The sequence below is a fragment of the Schistocerca piceifrons genome, chromosome 1, assembly GCF_021461385.2.
Source record: "Schistocerca piceifrons isolate TAMUIC-IGC-003096 chromosome 1, iqSchPice1.1, whole genome shotgun sequence".
NCBI lineage: Eukaryota > Metazoa > Arthropoda > Insecta > Orthoptera > Acrididae > Schistocerca > Schistocerca piceifrons.
Genome location: NC_060138.1, coordinates 401,289,738 through 401,309,684, shown reverse-complemented (window position 1 = coordinate 401,309,684; position 19,947 = coordinate 401,289,738). Strand labels below are relative to the sequence as shown.

The following is a 19,947-nucleotide window of genomic DNA, read 5'->3' as shown; positions in this document are numbered from 1 at the left end:
CTGTATCTCATCATACTATGAACTGTTAATTGCTTCTGTGGCCTGGACCAAAGAATTATTGGTCTTTCTCATTCAGAGGTTTGAAGACAATAAAATGAAAGATAACTTATTCTATTAATTTTTTTTCTTGTGGCGTAAATGAGTTCTGGGATAGAAGTAAATAGTAAAACAAACACATCTACAAATTGCGCATGTCATAAAATTAGTTTGATCTATGCAGCATTTAACTGTTTGCCTTCCTTGTCGGCTCCTTATGTGCAGTACTGAGTGTCATGTATTAAATTTATAGAAGCAACTTTTTATTATATGAGCCTTGACTTACGTGGAAATCTCATTTCCTACCAGAACAATGTTATTTTTTGACTCAATCTTCACTGGTTACAAGAGCCTGTTGAATGCTAATAAACTCAGTGTGTAGAAATAGTGTAAATGATTTTAAAAAACCACTGATTTGTTTCAAACTATACAGTTAAAACTCATGCCTTTTGTGCTCTATGAAGGGGTAATGTTATTTGGTAAACTTTCTGCTGTTTGCTGATTTTTGCAATAGAAGAGTTGTGAAATACATAATTTGAGGCATTATCATCTTACCTTAAAATTACCAAGCAGAAATAGATAATTAAAAAAAAAAATTCTTTTGCAGGTGCACAAAAACTGTGATTATGTCAGCTTCTCCGAAGAAGACAAAGCCTGCAAGAAAGACACCTGCAAAGAGAAAAGCAGCTAATGGCTATAAACTACCAGAACCAATTCCCCTGGGAACAGTTCTCACAGATATGAATAAGAGGAGCTGGAAAATAGGGCCTTCTATAGGGATTGGTGGCTTTGGAGAAATTTATTCTGGTAAACCTATTTTCATGATTGTGCTGTGTTATGGTGTAATATAAAAGAAAGTCCAAATGACCTTTTTTTTTTCAATTCCTCAATTTGAAGACTGCCTACTTACTTCATGTTAAGCACCATGTAGAAGAAAATTATTTGCTCCCATTGGTTAACAAAATAACTTTTTTCCTTTTTTTTTTTTTGTTCTTCCTAGTAATCTCTATTGGCTGCAATACATTTTTGAGAAAGTTTATAAACTGTTGTAAATGCTCAGTGAAGGCATCTTGTGGAACTAGAGCTTTGAAATGTTATGTGGGCAGCAATGTACTACAGTGTACTGGATCCCCTGATGATGGCAAGAAAAGATGCATCTCATTCACGTAGCTCAGTGAAGTCTCCAGCAGTTTCCATCTATGTTGTCTTCTTTGCTTCTCTCATTTTGTGTACCAGGAAGGTTTTTGGAGTTTAACAAAGTTTGATGTTTACGTATCAGTTACTTGCATTTGAAATGAGTTTTCAGAACAAAGCAGATACATTTACTTCAGTTGGTTCGTGCCAAATTGGGCAATGGTTATTTCGATCTCTCTTAGTTCAGATATATATGCATGCATTAACCATGATTGCCATTTGTTTGTGCTAAATTTGCCAAAAATTTTTGGTGAAATTCATATTTTCATTGCTTCACGTAAAGAAGACTAGACTGTCTGATAGAAGTTCGAAAGGAGAACCTCTGCTCTTTCCTTACAAGCAATTAGATAGGAACTTGACAAATTGTTAAGAAGACAGTGAGAAAGAGATGGAAACTGGTAGTTGACGTAGGCCTTAGTAGGAGAATACATTTGCACAAATTTAGTTGAAACATTAAAAACCTAAATAGCCAGCTGCAGAATTTACTGGACAGAAGCCTCCAATAGTAGCAGAAATCATAAAAATATGCAAGACTTTCTCTATTGTTAGGCAACATATCGTAGTTAAAATGTTATGAATTATGTGGTGGTGGCAGCAGCAGGCATGGGATAAGTGTAAACCTTCAGTTGTTCCATACATTAAGCATCAATACCAAACTGTTAGGTGCAAGCACGGGGGGCCTCAACCAGCTGACAGATTTATGGTACAAAAATTTTCTTCAGGCAGTTGTAAACAAGCAAAAATGTTTCAAAGAATTCACAACACAAAGCTGTATTTGATTCTTTTATTTTACTACCATTTTCGGTTACAAACTATTGTCTTGTACCTGTGTCATTGTAATTGGAGCATGAGTTATAAACATAACTACAGTCACAAAAATAAAATGCAAATGGCAAGAGCATTACACTGTGGGACTCATAAAACTGAAACAAAAACACCTCACATATTATAAAAATGGAAACATAGCAATGCAGCTAAGGGCAAATTCATTGACAAAAATATGTAAATCGGGTTCAGGTTGAAAAACAACATTACAGGGTATTAGAAACTGACTAGGGGAGCTGCATACCTATAGGTGATATATAAACAGATCAACAACATGTCAGTGGTACGAAGCTACACAGAATACGAATAGCAATTAGTACAATGCAGAGATTGGTACCAGCAGGATATTTCAGCCAGAGTAACAGTACAAAACAGTTCCACCAGACTGATGAAAAAGTCAAAATAAGTAAAAATGGGAAGTTGCAGAGTAGATTTTTTCTTTCTTAAGCTATGTTTATAAATTGTACAACAAATTCATTTTATAAACCATCAATGTTTTTAGGAAAAGTGATTAATTTGAATTCAAGAAGAGAAATAGTGGTTACTGTTGTCAACTTAGCAGAGTCCATCATCACAAATCATTTGATCGTAAATACAAGTGATGTGGAACAAAAATAAAAATATTGGTAAAGTGCATACACCTTAGTGGTCACACCAGTTGAGTACAGAAGTAAAATACAAGGTACAGCACAAGTGAAGATAACAGAGGATAAAGATATCAACCATAAAACAACAGAGGAGACAAAAAAAATTAAATATACATTCCCATTACATTCATTTAGGGTGTGTGTGGAAATACAAGGCTTAAAGTAACAGGAAGTTAAAGGAAGACATGTTCACCAGAATATGTGTAGATATTTGTAAGATTGGTCAAGTGACAGGGTCCTCTGGAATTTTTGTAATATATAATAAGGTACAAATGCAAAGTTCATATAACAATAAGTGTTCCAATATCAATATTACTAAGAGCCTTATCCAAAGGAGAACATTTAAATCACATTTAAAACAATGAACTGGCTAACATTCTCTACCATTTAATTAAGTAAATGCCAAAAATCCTTTAAGGAGAGTGGTAAATCTTAAAAGTGAAGAACAATATTAGGGAGAGTTATCAACTTCAAAGAGTCTGTTAGAGCAGATCATTTGGTCATAACATATGAAGAATATGGAACAAAAATAAAGGTATTTAAAACATAAGAATATGCTGGAAAAGTGTATGTATCGTAGAGGACATATTGGCTAAGTATCAGTAAATGACAGTAGATATGACGAGGCTATAGACGTTTACGGAATAAAATGAATGGAGAACATTATCATAAGATACAATATATGTCAATCGGGCTAAAATAACCCATTGTCAGATAACTTACGTAACTGTCAGTACCCATCAAAGACACAGCCATAGGGAATTCATGCACATATGTCATGACAGCTGAAAGCAAGCTGGAAAGTTACCTTGGCATATCTCATGTTTCTATTTATGCTTGCCAAAATCCTTAAAATATTGAAATTTGTCTGTTTTCTTTTTTTAAATATTGTTAGGTCCTGGAAATTTATTGTCTTCTACATCAACAGTAAATTTTATATGTGGGTGTACTCTGTAGATACAATTATTTATTACAAAAGGTATGTTGACAACACCATTATTCTTTTTCATGGAGACTATTTTGACATACATCACTTATATCAGTTATTTAACTGTGGAATTGTGTGAGGACTTAACCCTTTGAGTCCCAAAACTATGAAAAATATATAACCTTTATCATCATTGGCAAAAAGTAATCAATCAATTGTTTTGAGGAGGTAGTTTCACTTCCTGACAACAGGGCCATAAAGCTTACAGCCACCTGTCATTTTGTGGGTGGTATTTGAAAGCAAATTCACTATTTTCCTAGACACAGTCCCACTAGCAACAGCAGTGGTAATTTCATGCCAGAGGCACTGGTAATTCAAAAAAGAAATTAATAAAATGGTGGTTTCAGGCAGAAACCCTTGGTACTTAGAGGGTTAAGAAGTTGAACTGGATAGCAGTGGAAGGGGTAGGAACTGGGCTTTTGATATAGTTCTCTGTTAAGAGATTACTGCTCACTTGCTCCGTTAATGGAAAATTCTCCATGGTACGTTCTATATTGGAAGTAATTTAACAGCATGTTGTCTCTGACTTATGTAACATTATAATGTGAGCTAACAAACTTGTTGTTTCACAAAACAAATATCTAATCTCCCTAATCTTCATCTGAAGATAAAACCCCAGGCCTCTAAATGCACTCTTATAGTTTTTGCTTGCACTTGTGTACCTGTCAACAAAATAAGTTCCTAAATTTGGCATGTAGTAGGATTCAAAAGTTAGTGACTCTAATACTGTAATGCAGTGTGGATGAAATATTCAGTTGAAATCTCTGGGTTTTTTTCAGTCTAATACTGTAATACAGTGGGGATGAAATATTTAATTGAACCCTTTGGTGTGTTATCAATCTAATTTGTTATTTTTAAGTTGTAAAATTTCTGTGTAATACATTTAACGTTTGTCACTTGATAGTAAATATCAATCACTAGTCAAAAGCTTAAGCTTTGTTTACTCACAATAAAATATTCAAACATAATTGTTTTTCGGCTGGTAACTAATGAATTTTGAAAGCGGTACTTGCACGTTTTCTTTATGAAAACTGTCGAAAAATTGTAGAATGTGTGTGTTCTTGTGAAGCCTCTGACAATGATGAACATAATAGGAACAAGTATGCACCATTCTGTTGTGGTATAGGTGTAATTTTCTGTTTTTGATGAACAAGAAATGTAGATGATATATTACAGGTTCTCAAGTGTGATAAATATAGTGGTCTTTTCTTTTGCAGCACGGGATGAATCCTCAAAGAGTTCGGAGTACCCTTTTGTAGTTAAGATAGTAAGTAATAATGAATTGCTTTTTATTTACTGGTGTGTGTGTGTGTGTGTGTGTGTGTGTGTGTGTGTGTGTGAGAGAGAGAGAGAGAGAGAGAGAGAGAGAGAGAGAGAGAGAGAGAGAAGGCTCTAAAAATATGTGGGAACATTTGAGTAGAAATGTTACAATGTAAGTCTACCGTGCCAAGTAATTGAAGGAATAAATCTGTGACATAAAGCAATTTTTAACTAACTAAGACTAATGGATTGTAACTTACTTTTTAAGAAGTGACTGATTTATTAATGAAATATGTGTTTAATTTCCTGATAAATCAGAGTTGTGAGTTGAAATGAAACTCAAATTCCAGCTCTTGCCTTTTTAGAGTAATGCATGTACCTTCTGAGCTACTCGAGCATGACTCACAACATTATTAAGTGTTTTAACGTGCCAAAATCTCTTGGCTGCTTTTCAAGGCTCTCACAGGGTCTCCAGTTTCTTATTTTTATTTATTTATTTTATGTGATGAAGAATGGTCTAACTATAGTAGGAGTAATAAGAGATTCTAACAGTCTGAAGCTTTGTGACAGTCTGTGAATCAAGTATAGACAGTTCAGTCAGTCAGAGCATTGCCAGTGAAAGGAAGGAGTCCATTTTTAATGCCTGATTCTCCCCAAATTTGAATTCAAGAGGAAATTTCACAACAGAGGGCATTGTGCAGTAAAGTGAAGCTTGAATACTGGAACTGTGTATTGCACACTTAAACTTGTCTTATGTACCATGTATTTTCAAGCTTAATAAGAAGAAACGACTCAAGTTTTTAATTGTTCATTTCTATGGCTGTAACTGTTTGGTAACCATAAGTTTGTGTTATCTTTGTTGTTGTTATTTAATTTTGGAGCTCCTATTATTTATAAAGTTTATACCTTAGTTGGCGCATCATTCGTGCCTTTTATTTCATAAGTATTGATAAATTTTTCTCTTATTTTGATTTACATCCAGCATAGTTTTGAGTTGAAAATGAAGCAAATTTATATGGTATGTACTGTATCTGATTTGCAAGGTGTCTCTTGACCTTTAATACAAAATGGCTATTTTTGTTTATTTTGGGACACATTCCTTTGTAGAAGCTTCATGTGTTCAATTGGCTCCTTGCTATATTGCAAGTATTTATTGTTGAGCTCCAGAAGCTGGCCGGAGTGGCCGTGCAGTTCTAGGCGCTACAGTCTGGAACTGAGCGACCGCTGCGGTCGCAGGTTCGAATCCTGCCTCGGGCATGGATGTGTGTGATGTCCTTAGGTTAGTTAGGTTTAAGTAGTTCTAAGTTCTAGGGGACTGATGACCTCAGATGTTGAGTCCCATAGTGCTCAGAGCCATTTGAACCAATTTTTTTGTTAGTTCCAGAGGTTTCCAGACTATAATGAAAGTGAAGGTTAAGGTTAAATAAAACAAATCATCGGCTTTTTATGTACACTGTGTATTCTATGTGTGACAATGTTTTTGGACTAGTACTATGATGATATCGGTTGAGAAAAGGTTATCTGATCTTGTAAGTAATTGTCAAAAATTTGTAGTGGCATTTTTAACTTAAAAAAACCTTGTTTGCAAATGATAGATATAAAAGAAATTATGGGATGTTGCAAGAGGAATGGTTAGTATTCAGTGATATGACAGAAATGGTCATTCAAAGCAAAAAAAGTTTGATAGGGGCTCTAAAATGCCTACCTAAAGAGCTATGAGCAATGTTCATCTTCATGAAACATATCTCTGTATTGAACGAATGCTCATATATATTGAGGTATGCGTTTTAGAGCCCATATTTACTAGATTTTTTGCTTAGAATAATCGTTACTGTGGCATCTCTGAATACTGACTATTCCGTCCGGTCCCCGTGAGGGCCCAGGGGTTCTAATAGGCCCGAGGTATCCTTGCCTGTTTTAAAAGGTGACTAAAAGGAGTCTCATACGTATCGGCCCTATAAGTTCAAGTCCCATTCTATGGTTGGACCTGCCACTTTCAAAATTCTACAGAATTGCGGGCCATATGGGGAAGGACGCCTTACGTGGTGCACGAGTTATCCATAGTGCCCTTAGATTCCATCTCCTGAACCTCTTGTCATGTCTTTGCATCTCCACCTCTGATTTAACTATTTCGGCGAGGACACATTCCGGGGTATATCATCTTCTTCCATTGTCTCCTGTCCTCTTTCACCCCCATGACAGTACTGAATTTCTCCGCGCCCAATATCCAGCATGGTAGCCAGTCTGTTGTGGTGGGGCCGTCATGTACCCATTTGGTGGTAGCCTCCTGACAACACAGGGATCGCACAGCTGGTGCCTGAGCTGTAAACTCCCCATGTGTGCCAACGAGTAGATGCCTGTCTTCCTGGGGCATCAGGACTCCCGGCAACAGCCATCATGCCAGTTGGCCTTTGCTGTGGCTATGTGGCACTCGTGGGGAGAGCTCCTGATCAGAGTGGGTGGCGTCAGGGCGGATGACCTGCAATGGAGTGAACTAAGTCATCTCTTGCTGGTGACCGTACGGCACCAGCAGTCTCTAAGAAGGGCAAGATCGAATACAATGCCAACAGGTATGACCCTAAATCGTTTCCCTCCTTCACTACACCATGGGAGGAACATAAGGCTACAGAACGAAGAGAGCCATATTAGCCTCGGTTTTTAGTCTGTAGCAGAACTAATGGGGACGCCTTTCTACCTACGAAGCCTCAATTTTTCATTGAACACCTTGAGAATAAGTTTGGAGAAGTGACAGTCCTGTCCAAAATGCGAAATGGCGCAGTGTTGATTCAGACAGTGTCCCCAGCCCAATTCTGAGTGTTACTCACCTGTGACAAGCTGGGTGATATTCCTGTTTCCGTCACTCCCCATAAAAGCCTCAACATGGTCCAGGGGATCATTTTCCATCACAATCTCCTCTTGCAGTCTGACGATGAACTCCTTGAGAATAAGTTTGGAGAAGTGACAGTCCTGTCCAAAATGCGAAATGGCGCAGTGTTGATTCAGACAGTGTCCCCAGCCCAATTCTGAGTGTTACTCACCTGTGACAAGCTGGGTGATATTCCTGTTTCCGTCACTCCCCATAAAAGCCTCAACATGGTCCTGGGGATCATTTTCCATCACAATCTCCTCTTGCAGTCTGACGATGAACTCCGCGCCAGTTTAGAACGGCGGTGTGTTCATTTCATCCAGCAAATTTACAGGGGACCCAAAGACAACAGGGTTGCTACCAATGCCTTCATCGTGGACTTTGAGGGTGATTCATTGCCCGAAAAGGTCAAGGTGATGGTTTACCGCTGTGACGCTAAACCATATGTCCCTCCCTCTATGCGGTGCTTTAAGTGCTGGAAGTTTGGCCATATGTCTTCCCGCTGTACTTCCAGCATCACATGTCGAGGTGGCGGACGCCCATCGCATCCCAGTACTCATTGTGTCCCGCCTCCCATCTGTGTCAACTGCAGAGAGCGCCATTTGCCTTGCTCACCTGACTGCAGGATTCTACAGAAAGAAAGGAAAATCATGGAGTACAAGACCCTGGACCGACTGACCTACACTGAGCCTAAGAGGAAATTTGAGCGCCTACACCCTGTACGTATGACATCGTCTTACGCCGCCGCTACAACAGTTGTAGCCCCATCAGCTCTGCCAACCCCAGTCACCTCTCAGAGCCAGACTACTACACATGCCCCCTTGATGGTGGGGGATGTTGCTCCTGAAGTAGGTTGTGCAAGAGCAACAGGGAGGGATCCTGTTGCTCCTGCACGACCTACTTCAGGATCAACCCCCCCCCCCCCCCCTCCTCCCCGCCACCAACCATCAGGGAAGTCTTCTTCGGCTCCATTCGCTAGGAAGGGGTCCCTTGGGTCACTCCTTTGCCAGGCTTCTGCTAATGGGAAAGATGACACCCGCCAATGCCTGAAGAGCCCAAAAGTGGCTGGTCACTGGGCTTCACACTCATCCTCAGTCCTGGAGACTGAGTCAGTGAAGTCCTCCCAGCCAGGGAAACCCAAGGAGCAGCGAGAGAAATCCAAAACGAAAACCCCCAAGACCAAGGGAAGTGTGGTGGCGCCCAAACCAACACTACCTACAAGCTCTGCTTCTGCAGATGAGGTGGAGATTCTGGGGTCTGCTGAGGACCTAGATCTTGGTGGACCCTCGAGACACAAGGGATATAGACTGCTCAGGCAATAAGTCGGTGGCAGCAGGTGACCCTGAGGAGTAAACTGCATCATTGAATGTTCCATTCCTTCCCAGTCTCACGATGTCATCCTCCAGTGGAATTGCTGCAATTTTTTCCACCACCTGGCTGAGATACGGAAACAGTTAACCCTCACACCTGCTTTCTGCATTGCCCTCCAGGAAACCTGGTCCCCGGCAATGCGGACCCCTGCCCTCCGTGGCTATAAGGGATATTACAGGAACTGTAGTGACTATAATCGACTGTCAGGTGGAGTTTGTGTTTAGGACATAAACTCAGTCTGTAGTGAACATGTGCCCCTTCAAACTCCTCTTGAAGCTGTGGCTGTCAGAATAAGGATGACACAGGAAATAACTGTCTGCAATGTGTATCTTCCTTCAGATGGCGCAGTACCCATGAATGTATTAGCTACACTGATTGATCAACTCCCTAAACCTTTCCTACTTGTGGGAGATTTTAATGCCCATAACCCCTTGCGAGGTGGCGTCGTGCTTACTGGCCAAGGCGGAGATGTTTAAACTTTATTGTCTCAGTTCAACCTCGACCTCTTAAATACTGGGGCCGCCACACATTTCAGTGTGGCTCATGGCAGCTATTTGGCCATTGATATATAAATCTGCAGCCCAGGACTTCTCCCATCTATCCACTGGAGACCACATGACGATCTGTGTGGTAGTGACCACTTCCCCGTCTTCCGGTGCCCCCGGCGAAAGGCAGTCCCTTGGTGGATGCCGGAAGTTGCTGAAGCAATTAGGGCTCATTGGCGAGCTCTACAGTAGTGCAAGCGGCACCCTTCCCTGGGGCACCTAATAGCCTTTAAATAGCTCTGTGCTCGCGTTTGCCAACTTATCAAACAATGGAAGCAGGAGTGTTGGGAGAGATACGTCTCCACCATTGGGTGCCATACGTCACCTTTACAAGTCTGGGCAAGGATCAAACATGTTTTTGGGTACCAGACCCCAACAGGTGTTCCCAGTGTTAAAATAAATTGTGTTACTTATCGATGCAATTGTGACTGCCGAGAACTTTGCTGAGCACTATGCTCAAGCCTCTGCGTCGGAGAATCCCCCCCCACCCCCCACCCCCAAGCCCTTTGCACTCTCAACGGCGGCTCGAAGGGAAAGTCCGCTCATTCACCACACGCCACTGTGAATCCTATCGCAACATTTACAGAGTGGGAGCTCCTCAGTGCACTTACACATTGCCCTGACACTGCTGCTGGGCCAGATTGGATCCACAGTCAGATGATTAAACAACTCTAATCTGACTACAAGTAAGCTCCTTGTCAGCTTCAACCGTATCTGGTGTGATGGTATCCTTCCATCGCAGTGGTGGGAGAGCACCATCATTCTAGTGCTCAAATGGGGTAAAAACCCGCTTCATGTGGATAGCTATCGGCCCATCAGCCTCATCAACATTCTTTGTAAGCTGCTGGAACGTCGTCGATTGGGTTGGGTCTTGGAGTCACGTGGCCTACCGGCTCCATGTCACGGTGGCTTCTACTAGGGTCGCTCTACCACTGATAGTCTTGTCCCTCGAGTCTGCCATCAGAACAGCCTTTTCCAGACGCCAACACCTGGTTGCCGTCTCTTTTTATTTACGAAAAGTGTGACACGACCTGGCGACGACATATCCTTGCCACATTAGACGAGTGGGGTCTCCGAGGCCTGCTCCCAATTTGTATCCAAAATTTCCTGTCACTTCATACTTTACATGTCCAAGTTGGTGCCTCCAATAGTCCCCCCCATAGTCTCCCCCCCCCCATAGTCTCCCCCCCCCATAGTCTCCCCCCCATAGTCTCCCCCCCCCATAGTCTCCCCCCCCCATAGTCTCCCCCCCATAGTCTCCCCCCCATAGTCTCCCCCCCATAGTCTCCCCCCCATAGTCTCCCCCCCATAGTCTCCCCCCCATAGTCTCCCCCCCATAGTCTCCCCCCCATAGTCTCCCCCCCATAGTCTCCCCCCCATAGTCTCCCCCCCATAGTCTCCCCCCCATAGTCTCCCCCCCATAGTCTCCCCCCCATAGTCTCCCCCCCATAGTCTCCCCCCCATAGTCTCCCCCCCATAGTCTCCCCCCCATAGTCTCCCCCCCATAGTCTCCCCCCCATAGTCTCCCCCCCCCATAGTCTCTCCCCCCATAGTCTCCCCCCCCCATAGTCTCCCCCCCCCATAGTCTCCCCCCCCATAGTCTCCCCCCCCCCCATAGTCTCCCCCCCCCATAGTCTCCCCCCACCATAGTCTCCCCCCCCCATAGTCTCCCCCCCCCATAGTCTCCCCCCCCCCATAGTCTCCCCCCCCCATAGTCTCCCCCCCCCCATAGTCTCCCCCCCCCCATAGTCTCCCCCCCCCATAGTCTCCCCCCCCATAGTCTCCCCCCCCCATAGTCTCCCCCCCCCATAGTCTCCCCCCCCCATAGTCTCCCCCCCCCATAGTCTCCCCCCCCATAGTCTCCCCCCCCCCATAGTCTCCCCCCCCCCCATAGTCTCCCCCCCCCCCATAGTCTCCCCCCCCCCCATAGTCTCCCCCCCCCCATAGTCTCCCCCCCCCATAGTCTCCCCCCCCCCATAGTCTCCCCCCCCCATAGTCTCCCCCCCCCATAGTCTCCCCCCCCATAGTCTTCCCCCCATAGTCTCCCCCCCCCATAGTCTCCCCCCCCCATAGTCTCCCCCCCCCATAGTCTCCCCCCCCATAGTCTCCCCCCCCATAGTCTCCCCCCCCCCCATAGTCTCCCCCCCCATAGTCTCCCCCCCCCCCCATAGTCTCCCCCCCCAATAGTCTCCCCCCCCATAGTCTCCCCCCCCATAGTCTCCCCCCCCATAGTCTCCCCCCCCCATAGTCTCCCCCCCATAGTCTCCCCCCCATAGTCTCCCCCCCCCCCATAGTCTCCCCCCCCCCATAGTCTCCTCCCCCCCCCCCCCCGTCTTCCCCCCCTGCCATAGTTCCCCCCCCCCCCCCCCCAGCTCTGTGGAAACCGCTTAGGGAGATAGGTTCTCTGCAAGTGACCTGTGTTCAGTACTACGCCGCAAGGTTTTGTGGCTTTGGGAGACGGAATGGTGTAACCTCAGTACACACAACAAACTGCATGCCATTAAGGAGACTATGAATGTGCGGAAGACCTCCACACAGGCCTCTCGCAGAGACTCTTTGGTTCTCTGTTGGCTCCGCATTGGCCACAGTTGGGTGACACATGACTAGCTCCTGCGCTGTGATGACCCACCTCAGTGTTGTTGCCGCACCGGCTGACAGTGGCCCATATCTTGTTGAGCTGTCCATCTTTGTCTGCCTGCGACGGACTCTTCAGTTACCGGACTCATTGCCATTAATTTTAGCTGACAATACTTCATCGGCTAATTTAGTTTTACATTTTATACATGACAATGGGTTTTATCATTCTATATAAGTTTTTGTGCATGTCCTTTGTCCCTCTGTGTTCTCCACTCTAATGCTTTGAGGCTAGATGTTTTAATGTGTCGCAGAGTGGTTGGCTTTTCCTTTTTATTCTCATGGTCAGCCAGCCACAGTCATCTGCTCTCTTGTTTTTATCCCTTCTACCTGTTTCTTGCTTCTAGGTGGTTTTATTTTCCTGTTTTGTCCATAGTAGTGTTGGTTTTCTTTCTGTCGTTCTTCTGGTTCATCTGTCCTGTTGTTACTGTGCTGTATGTCTCCTTTCTTTTCTTCTTTCCCTTGTTTAATTATTTTACTGGGAACAAGGGACCGATGACCTCGTAGTTTGGTTCCCCCCCCCCAAACAAACAAACCAACCAACCATTCCGTCTGGGACGCCCTGTATTTGGCAATTGACAATCATTGAAACTCAGATCGTTTTACGGCAAATATGAATACAGTAAGCAGCATTTGATTTAATTTGTATTTTTGTTGGTCCAGCATTATCATACAACATAAATTACACATTTTTATGGGACAGGTCAAAATGGTATGAAGTTATATCTAATATCATTAAAAATAAGTGGAAGCAAGCAGGTAAATATTCTTATAATACAAGTATATCAATAACTGATGACGGACAGATCAAAATAAAGTAACAGTAATAAGTAGTATCAGTGAAATTGTAGGCTAATTAAAAATTACCTACCTATTCTCACAATTCAGTTTTTAAGTAACACTTATTTTACATATTCAGAACTTCTTTTACAGAATAGAAACAGTGCTTTTTAGAAATGCCTTTGGTTGTATTTTAAATATTGGATGCATAGCAGTTATTATTTCGTCTGGTATTTAATTATACAGTAGAACACCAATGTTAATTATGCTCTTCTGATAGCTGCAGTTATGGAGTATGTTTGGTCTATATTTGATTTCTCTCTGGTACAGTAGTTACATACATTTTTGTTTTGTGGTAGTGTGCCTCTTTTGAAAATGTAGTTGCCTGTGAATACAATAGTTTCATAAATGAGTAAACATGGAACATTGAAAACAACAAACTCAGTAAAGTGAATTCCACAAGAATCGATTGTTGTTTGTTGTGTAGACTTTAATATTGTTAGACCATAGCACATGGATGAGAAGACCTTGGATAAGTTATTTATATGCCTTTTACATTGTAAGTTTTTTTGAACCCACAGACCCAAAAACTTTATGCTTTCATTTTCTAGGGGCTCAGTTTTTAATCTCACTTGAATAGACATTTGGCTAAATGCTGTAAGTAGGTGGACATTGACACACACAGTTTTTTTCCAATGCGTTTGTTTGTGGTGTACCATTCAGAGTCTTTTCATAGAACTTTTTGCTTTTGACTGCAGAGTTCCTGGGCTGGATCCGGTGAGTACTATGCTCATGTCATCAGCAAATAAGGTACCTTTTTGGGACTCAAATATTTAACAAAGTTGTCCAAATGAAACAAGAAGAGTAGCAGTCCTGGGCTTGAGCCCTGAGGTACACCACATTTTATTGGTAATTCGCTGGAAGGGATAGGGTTGTTTTTTCTTTCATTCATAATGTTGAACTCGTGCTGAAGTGATACATTCTGCCAGCGGGTTTTTTTTATTTTTTTATTTTATAGGTATGAACACAACCAGCTGTGTGCTGCACCTCTTATACCTTACCTTTAAAATTTTCTAAGCAGAATTTTATGGCCAAAGACATTGAAGGCTTTCGAATTCCAGCAGCTAATTTGTGTTGATAAAGGGATTTTGAAGTGTGTCGTGTAGATTTAGACTTTTAAAATCATGATGTTGGATAGTAACAGGTGAATATTTATTTATGAAATATATAAACCTGTCAAAAAAAGTTCTAAAATTTTTAGGAAGAAAGTTAACAGTGGCACAGCTCGAAAATTCGATATTTTATTATAAAACTCTTTTTTTGTCTATGGTAAAACTTCCACTATTTTCAGAACATCTGGAAAACAAGTTTCTAGAGAGAAGTTAAGAAATTTTGCCAACTGTGATGAGTGCGTACTTTTAATATTAAGTCAGGTACTTCATTAAGACCACTTGACATTTTATATTTAATTGATTAATTATTAATATTACTTATAATTTCATCAGGTTTTGTTTCATAAACATACCTAGAGGCAGCTAAGGTCACTGATTTACTAGGGAACATGAGACTGGTCCTTTACAGTTTATTTGCATGAGATCTTCAGCTAATGAAGTGAAGTATTCATTGATCTGTAACTTTTGAGCCCTCTATCATTAATGATACGTTCTTCTTCTTGGTGCTGAGCGTAAATTTTGTTTCTTTATAACTCTCCCCATGGATTTTGTTTTGTTAGATGAGTTTATCAAATTGTCATTCCACATAGCCTGCCTGGCTGCTTTACCATAGATTCTTTTGTAGGTTTCAAAATAATCTGCAAATTATTGGGTGACACCTTATTTTTTTTTTTTTTTACTACAGTACTGCTGAAATATGTTTCACTGGAAATTTTTGTGTCTTTTGATATGCACTCCTTATAGTTATTAGGTTTTAATGTTTATTTACACCAGATATAATGCATTAAAACAGTAAGGAGACATGTTCTAAAAACCTATGTATATGCTATCAACATTGTTCTGAATGGAAATGCTTTCCCAGTTTTCATTAACCAGTAATTAATTAAAAATTTTATCATCTTCAGAAAACATCCATTTTTGACTACTTTCTTGCAACAGCTACTGCATGTTGGCATCTCTATACACAGATGCTGTACCTCACAATCACCATAATCCATGCTCAGTACTCTGCTTGTGAATCTATAGCTTGTGTCTGAGATTAGTATTTGGCAGTAATGGATTTTGTACATGCTGTTAACCTCGTTGGGCAATGTATTGTGTGGATCATATTGAATATATTGGCTGTATTTGTCAAAGAATTTCTAATACTTCTGCCTTGTGAAAAATCAGTGGGAACCTCTAGTTTGGTCATGAAGACTGACAGATTTCCACTTGGTGCTCTATACACTGAGGTAACAAAAGTCATTGGATAACGGTATGTTCATATACAGCTGGTGGTAGTATCGCATGGACAAGGTATAAAAGGGCAGTGCATCGACAGAGCTATCATTCGTACTGAGATCATTCATGTGAAAAGATTTCTGAAGGGATTACGACCACATGGCAGAAATTAACATACTTTGAATGCGGAATGGTAATTGGAGCTATACACATGGGACATTTCATTTCAGAAATTGTAAGGGATTCAGTATTCCAAGGTCCACAGTGTCAAGAATGTGCTGAGAATACAAATTTCAGGCAATACTTCTCACCATGGACAACTCGGTGACTGACTTGCCTTCAGTTAACGCTTGAGATTAGCAGCATTTCTATAGAGTTGTCAGTGCTAGCAGACCAGCAGCACTGTGTGAAATAACCACAGAAATCAATGCGTATCTATGGCGGATGTATCCATTAGGACAGTGTGGTGAAATTTTGCATTAATGGGCTATAGGAGAAGATAACCAATGCAAGTGCCTTTGCTAACAGTACAGCATTGCCTGCAGTGCCTCTCCTGGGCCCCTTACCTGGTTGGACCCTAGACAACTGAAAACCTTGGCCTGTTCAGATGAGTCCCAATTTTAATTGGTTAGAGCTGACAGCAGGGTGGTGCTGACCCCTTGAAGCCATGGATCCAAGTTGTCAACAAGGCACTGTGCAAGCTGGTGGTGTCTCCATAATGGTATGGGCTGTGTTTACACGGAATGGACTGGTCCAACTCAACCTATCTTTAATGGAAAATGGTTATGTTTGACTACTTGGTGACTGTTTACACCCATTCATGGACTTCAGTTTTATGGATGACAATGCTTTGTGTCACTGAGCCACAGTTGTTCACAATTGGTTTCAAGAACATTCTGGACAATTTGAGTGAATGATTCGCCCCCTTCCCCATATTGCTGGACATGAATCCCATTGAACATTAATGGGATATAATGGAGAGGTCAGTTAATACACTAAATCCTGCACAGGCAACATTTTCCCAATCATGGATAGCTATAAAGACAAAAAGGCTAATTATTTCTGCAAGGGGCTATCAGTGACTTGTTGAGTCCATGCCACATCGAGCTGCTGCACTACAACGGGCAAAATGAGGTCCGACATTATATTAGGATGTATCCCGTGACTTCTATCACCTCAGTGTATATTAATTTCTGGCAATTTAGCAATAGAAAGTTAGAAAGATTTTTAATTGGGTCAGTGTAATGTTTAGTGACACTGCACAACTTTGTTTGTTCTTTCACAAAAATAGCAAAACCACCACACTTGGAAAACTCTCAGCTAAAGTGACCCGCACACGCGCGCGCGCGTGCACAGTGATCACTGTGTCTGGCCACTATGATTGGACTGTGGACAGCAATCAGGTGTGGGTGATGGATGTAAGACAGGGGTAGGGGAAGGTGTAGTGCTGCTTGTGGCAGCATGCAGGGACGTAGTGAGGACAGTGTAGGACTGATAGGTGGAGCCTATTTGGGGGGGGGGGGGGGGGGGCAGGGAGGGGAGTAGAATAGGAGAGAAGTAGAAATCGAGAAAATGAAAATGACTAGTGGGTGTGTTGGTGGAATAGAAAGGTTTGTAGTGCTGGAGTGGGAGCAGGGAAGGGGATGGGAATCTGGAGGACAGGGAATAGCGAAGTTTTTTGCCAACGAGTTTATGACAATGCAGGCTATACTGCAGGAAAAGTGACTACGTGCACAGTTCAAAAATAGCTTATGGTGGTAGGAATTATCCAGATAACACAGGCATTGAAGCAGTCATTGAGTGAAGCAAATTGTGTTGGGCAGCCTGTTCATAACAGGATAGCCCAGCTGTGTCTTTGCCATTGTTTGTGGGTGGCCATTCGTGTGCACAGATGGCTTGTTACTTGTCATGCTCACATAGAAGGCAGCACAGTGGTTGCAGCTCAGTTCCTGGGTGTCATGGCTGCTTTCACAGGTAGCTCTGACTTTGATGAGGAAGGAGATGCCTATGGCTAGAGTGGAATAGATGATATTGGAGGGATGTGTGGGACAGGTCATGCATCTAGGGGTACTGCAGGAATATGAACTATGAAGCAGTGGGTTGGAACATACAGCTTAAATCTGGTGGACAGCAGAATACCACTGTGGGAGGGGCAGGAAGGGTAGTTGGTGGGACATTCCTCATTTCAGGGTGCGGTGAGAGGTAGTTGGCACCCTGATGGAGAATGTGATTCAGTTTCTCCAGTCCTGGATGATTCTGAGTAACGAGGGGATTGCTCCTTTGTGGCCAGACTGTGGGACCTTTGGAGTTGATGGGTGACTGGAGATACAAGGCACAGGAGATCTGTTTCTGTTCAGGATTGGATAGATAATTTTGGTCTGTGAAGGCCTCAGAGAGATCCTATTTTCCGCGGCTTGTAGGTTAATGTTTACCTTGTTCAGGATTTCATTTTCCTTTTTCTGAATAGCCTTATCTACTACATCTGTGTATAATTTGCAGGCGGTTACTAGCTTCTCTGCAATTGTGTGACCCTAATCCAGCGTACCAGCTTCAGCTTAACTAATGATATCACTCAGATTTTCGTTAATCTTCTACCTCTCTTTCTTGGCACGTGCTCATAAACAATGTCATAAAAATTTCTGACCATAACAATAGTTAACAAGGTTGCTACCCTTAAAGTAAGCTCTTCTACAGCTAGGGGTACACTTTCATATTCTTTATTTAGTTTGTTAACAACAGTGGTTACATTTTTTACTGTCGAAACAAACTGATTTTGTGTGGCTTCATTGTTTGTGTTTGCATCTGTAATTTTCTTTATCTGTTATTCTACGAGATCGTGATGGTCATTAAACGAATCTACCTTCTGTTTTAACTCCAAAATGTTACCATTAACTTCAGAAAGTACTTCATGCTTTACTTGTGTTTTCATATTATTCAATTTTTCGTCTGAGTCATTGAATTTCTGAGAGACCATGCCTTGCAAATCCTTGAATACTTATTGTTGTTATTGTTTCATTACATTTAGATCTTGTGTGACAGTGTTCATATCTTGTGTCAAATTACTGAATTTGCTATTGATACTATGTAATTTCATGTTCATATTAGATAGTAGCTGTCATAGCAGTTCTTCAGTTGTACTACTGTGGTTGCTGTCCGCTGTGCTTCCCAAGTTAATGTTTGTGTTGTGACCAAGTGGTGTTCGTAATGTGTTGTCAAGATTCATATTTTGATTGCTCTCCAATATTTCATTCATGAGCAGTATGTCGCTCTGAGATATGCATTACATGCTTTCGTCAATGGTAAACATTGTGTCATCAAGTTATTTTGCTGTGGAGCGTCGCTATCATTTGTCACTCCTGCGACCCTCATCTCTGATCTGCTTAAACCGTTTTCAGGAAGCATGCATGGTGCCTGAACTTCCAATTGTTCGGTCTTGCAATTCTGTGACATCTTGCCTGATTGCATTTTAACTGTCGGTATCAACAATGGGCATATATTTTTCGGACATATTACATGAATTCTTTATAAATATAAATTCCACAAAAATGTTAAAAATTTCCTAAATTAATTATTACACTTGATAAACGCAAATTACGTGATGTCAAAGCCTGCTTTTTTGTCTATTATGATGCTCAAGCTATTGTCACAATTCTTTGTTTTATTGACAATACGTATCACACTGAAAATTTCTTTTATTTTTTTTTTTTTTTTTATTTTTTATTTTTTTTTTTTATTTTTTTTTTTCCAACAAAATTCAAGGAAGGAAATATTGAGGAAAAGGTTTCTATCTACATCAAAGGAGGTGCTATCGAGCGTTCAGTTGTCATTCCTTTCAAAATTTTTCTCCTCCACTTTTACCTTTTTGTAATACTTGCTCCCTGTCATGATTCATGCGAACAGAAAATACGGACAATTTATAACAATGTCATAAAAATTTCTGACCATAACAATAGTTAACAAACGCAGTTCACAACCGGTGCCCAGAAGTCCTGGCACACAGGTCGCCAATTGTAATATATTAAAAAAATAAATGGATTAATAATTAATTGATTGAATATTAGTAATTGAATATTAAATTAATTTGTTTAAAAAGTCTGCTTGTGCATTCGGCTTCCTTACAATTTTGGTGAAGATGAAGGCAGCTAAAGGACTCTGTGGGCACTGGCACTTGTCGTAATTACATAAAAATTCACTTCGCACACTTCCATAAATAAAAATGCTTTGTATTGGTCTTCTATATTGTATTATTCGTGACAATTTAAATACACTTAGACTGCAGTACTTTGCTCTACAAATGCACACCCTTCTCTTACGAGAAAAAAACCTCAACTGTGTTCTACTACTAAAAACAAAAAACAGTATATCAAAAGATGAATGCAAAAAAATTAATTCATTGGTTTGCACTTTC

General features: G+C 41.4%; 1 protein-coding gene across 2 annotated transcripts in view; it reads left to right on the top strand.

The window, feature by feature from the left end:
- LOC124794141 (serine/threonine-protein kinase VRK1) overlaps positions 1 to 19,947 on the top strand; it is a 286,964-nt gene that overhangs the window by 71,662 nt on the left and 195,355 nt on the right. For both annotated transcript variants that reach the window (XM_047258076.1, XM_047258075.1), the window contains exons 2-3: positions 644 to 843; positions 4,908 to 4,957. In XM_047258076.1, the coding sequence (XP_047114032.1) occupies positions 663 to 843; positions 4,908 to 4,957 (231 nt within the window). In that variant the 5' untranslated portion in view covers positions 644 to 662. The remainder of the gene's footprint in view (positions 1 to 643; positions 844 to 4,907; positions 4,958 to 19,947) is intronic.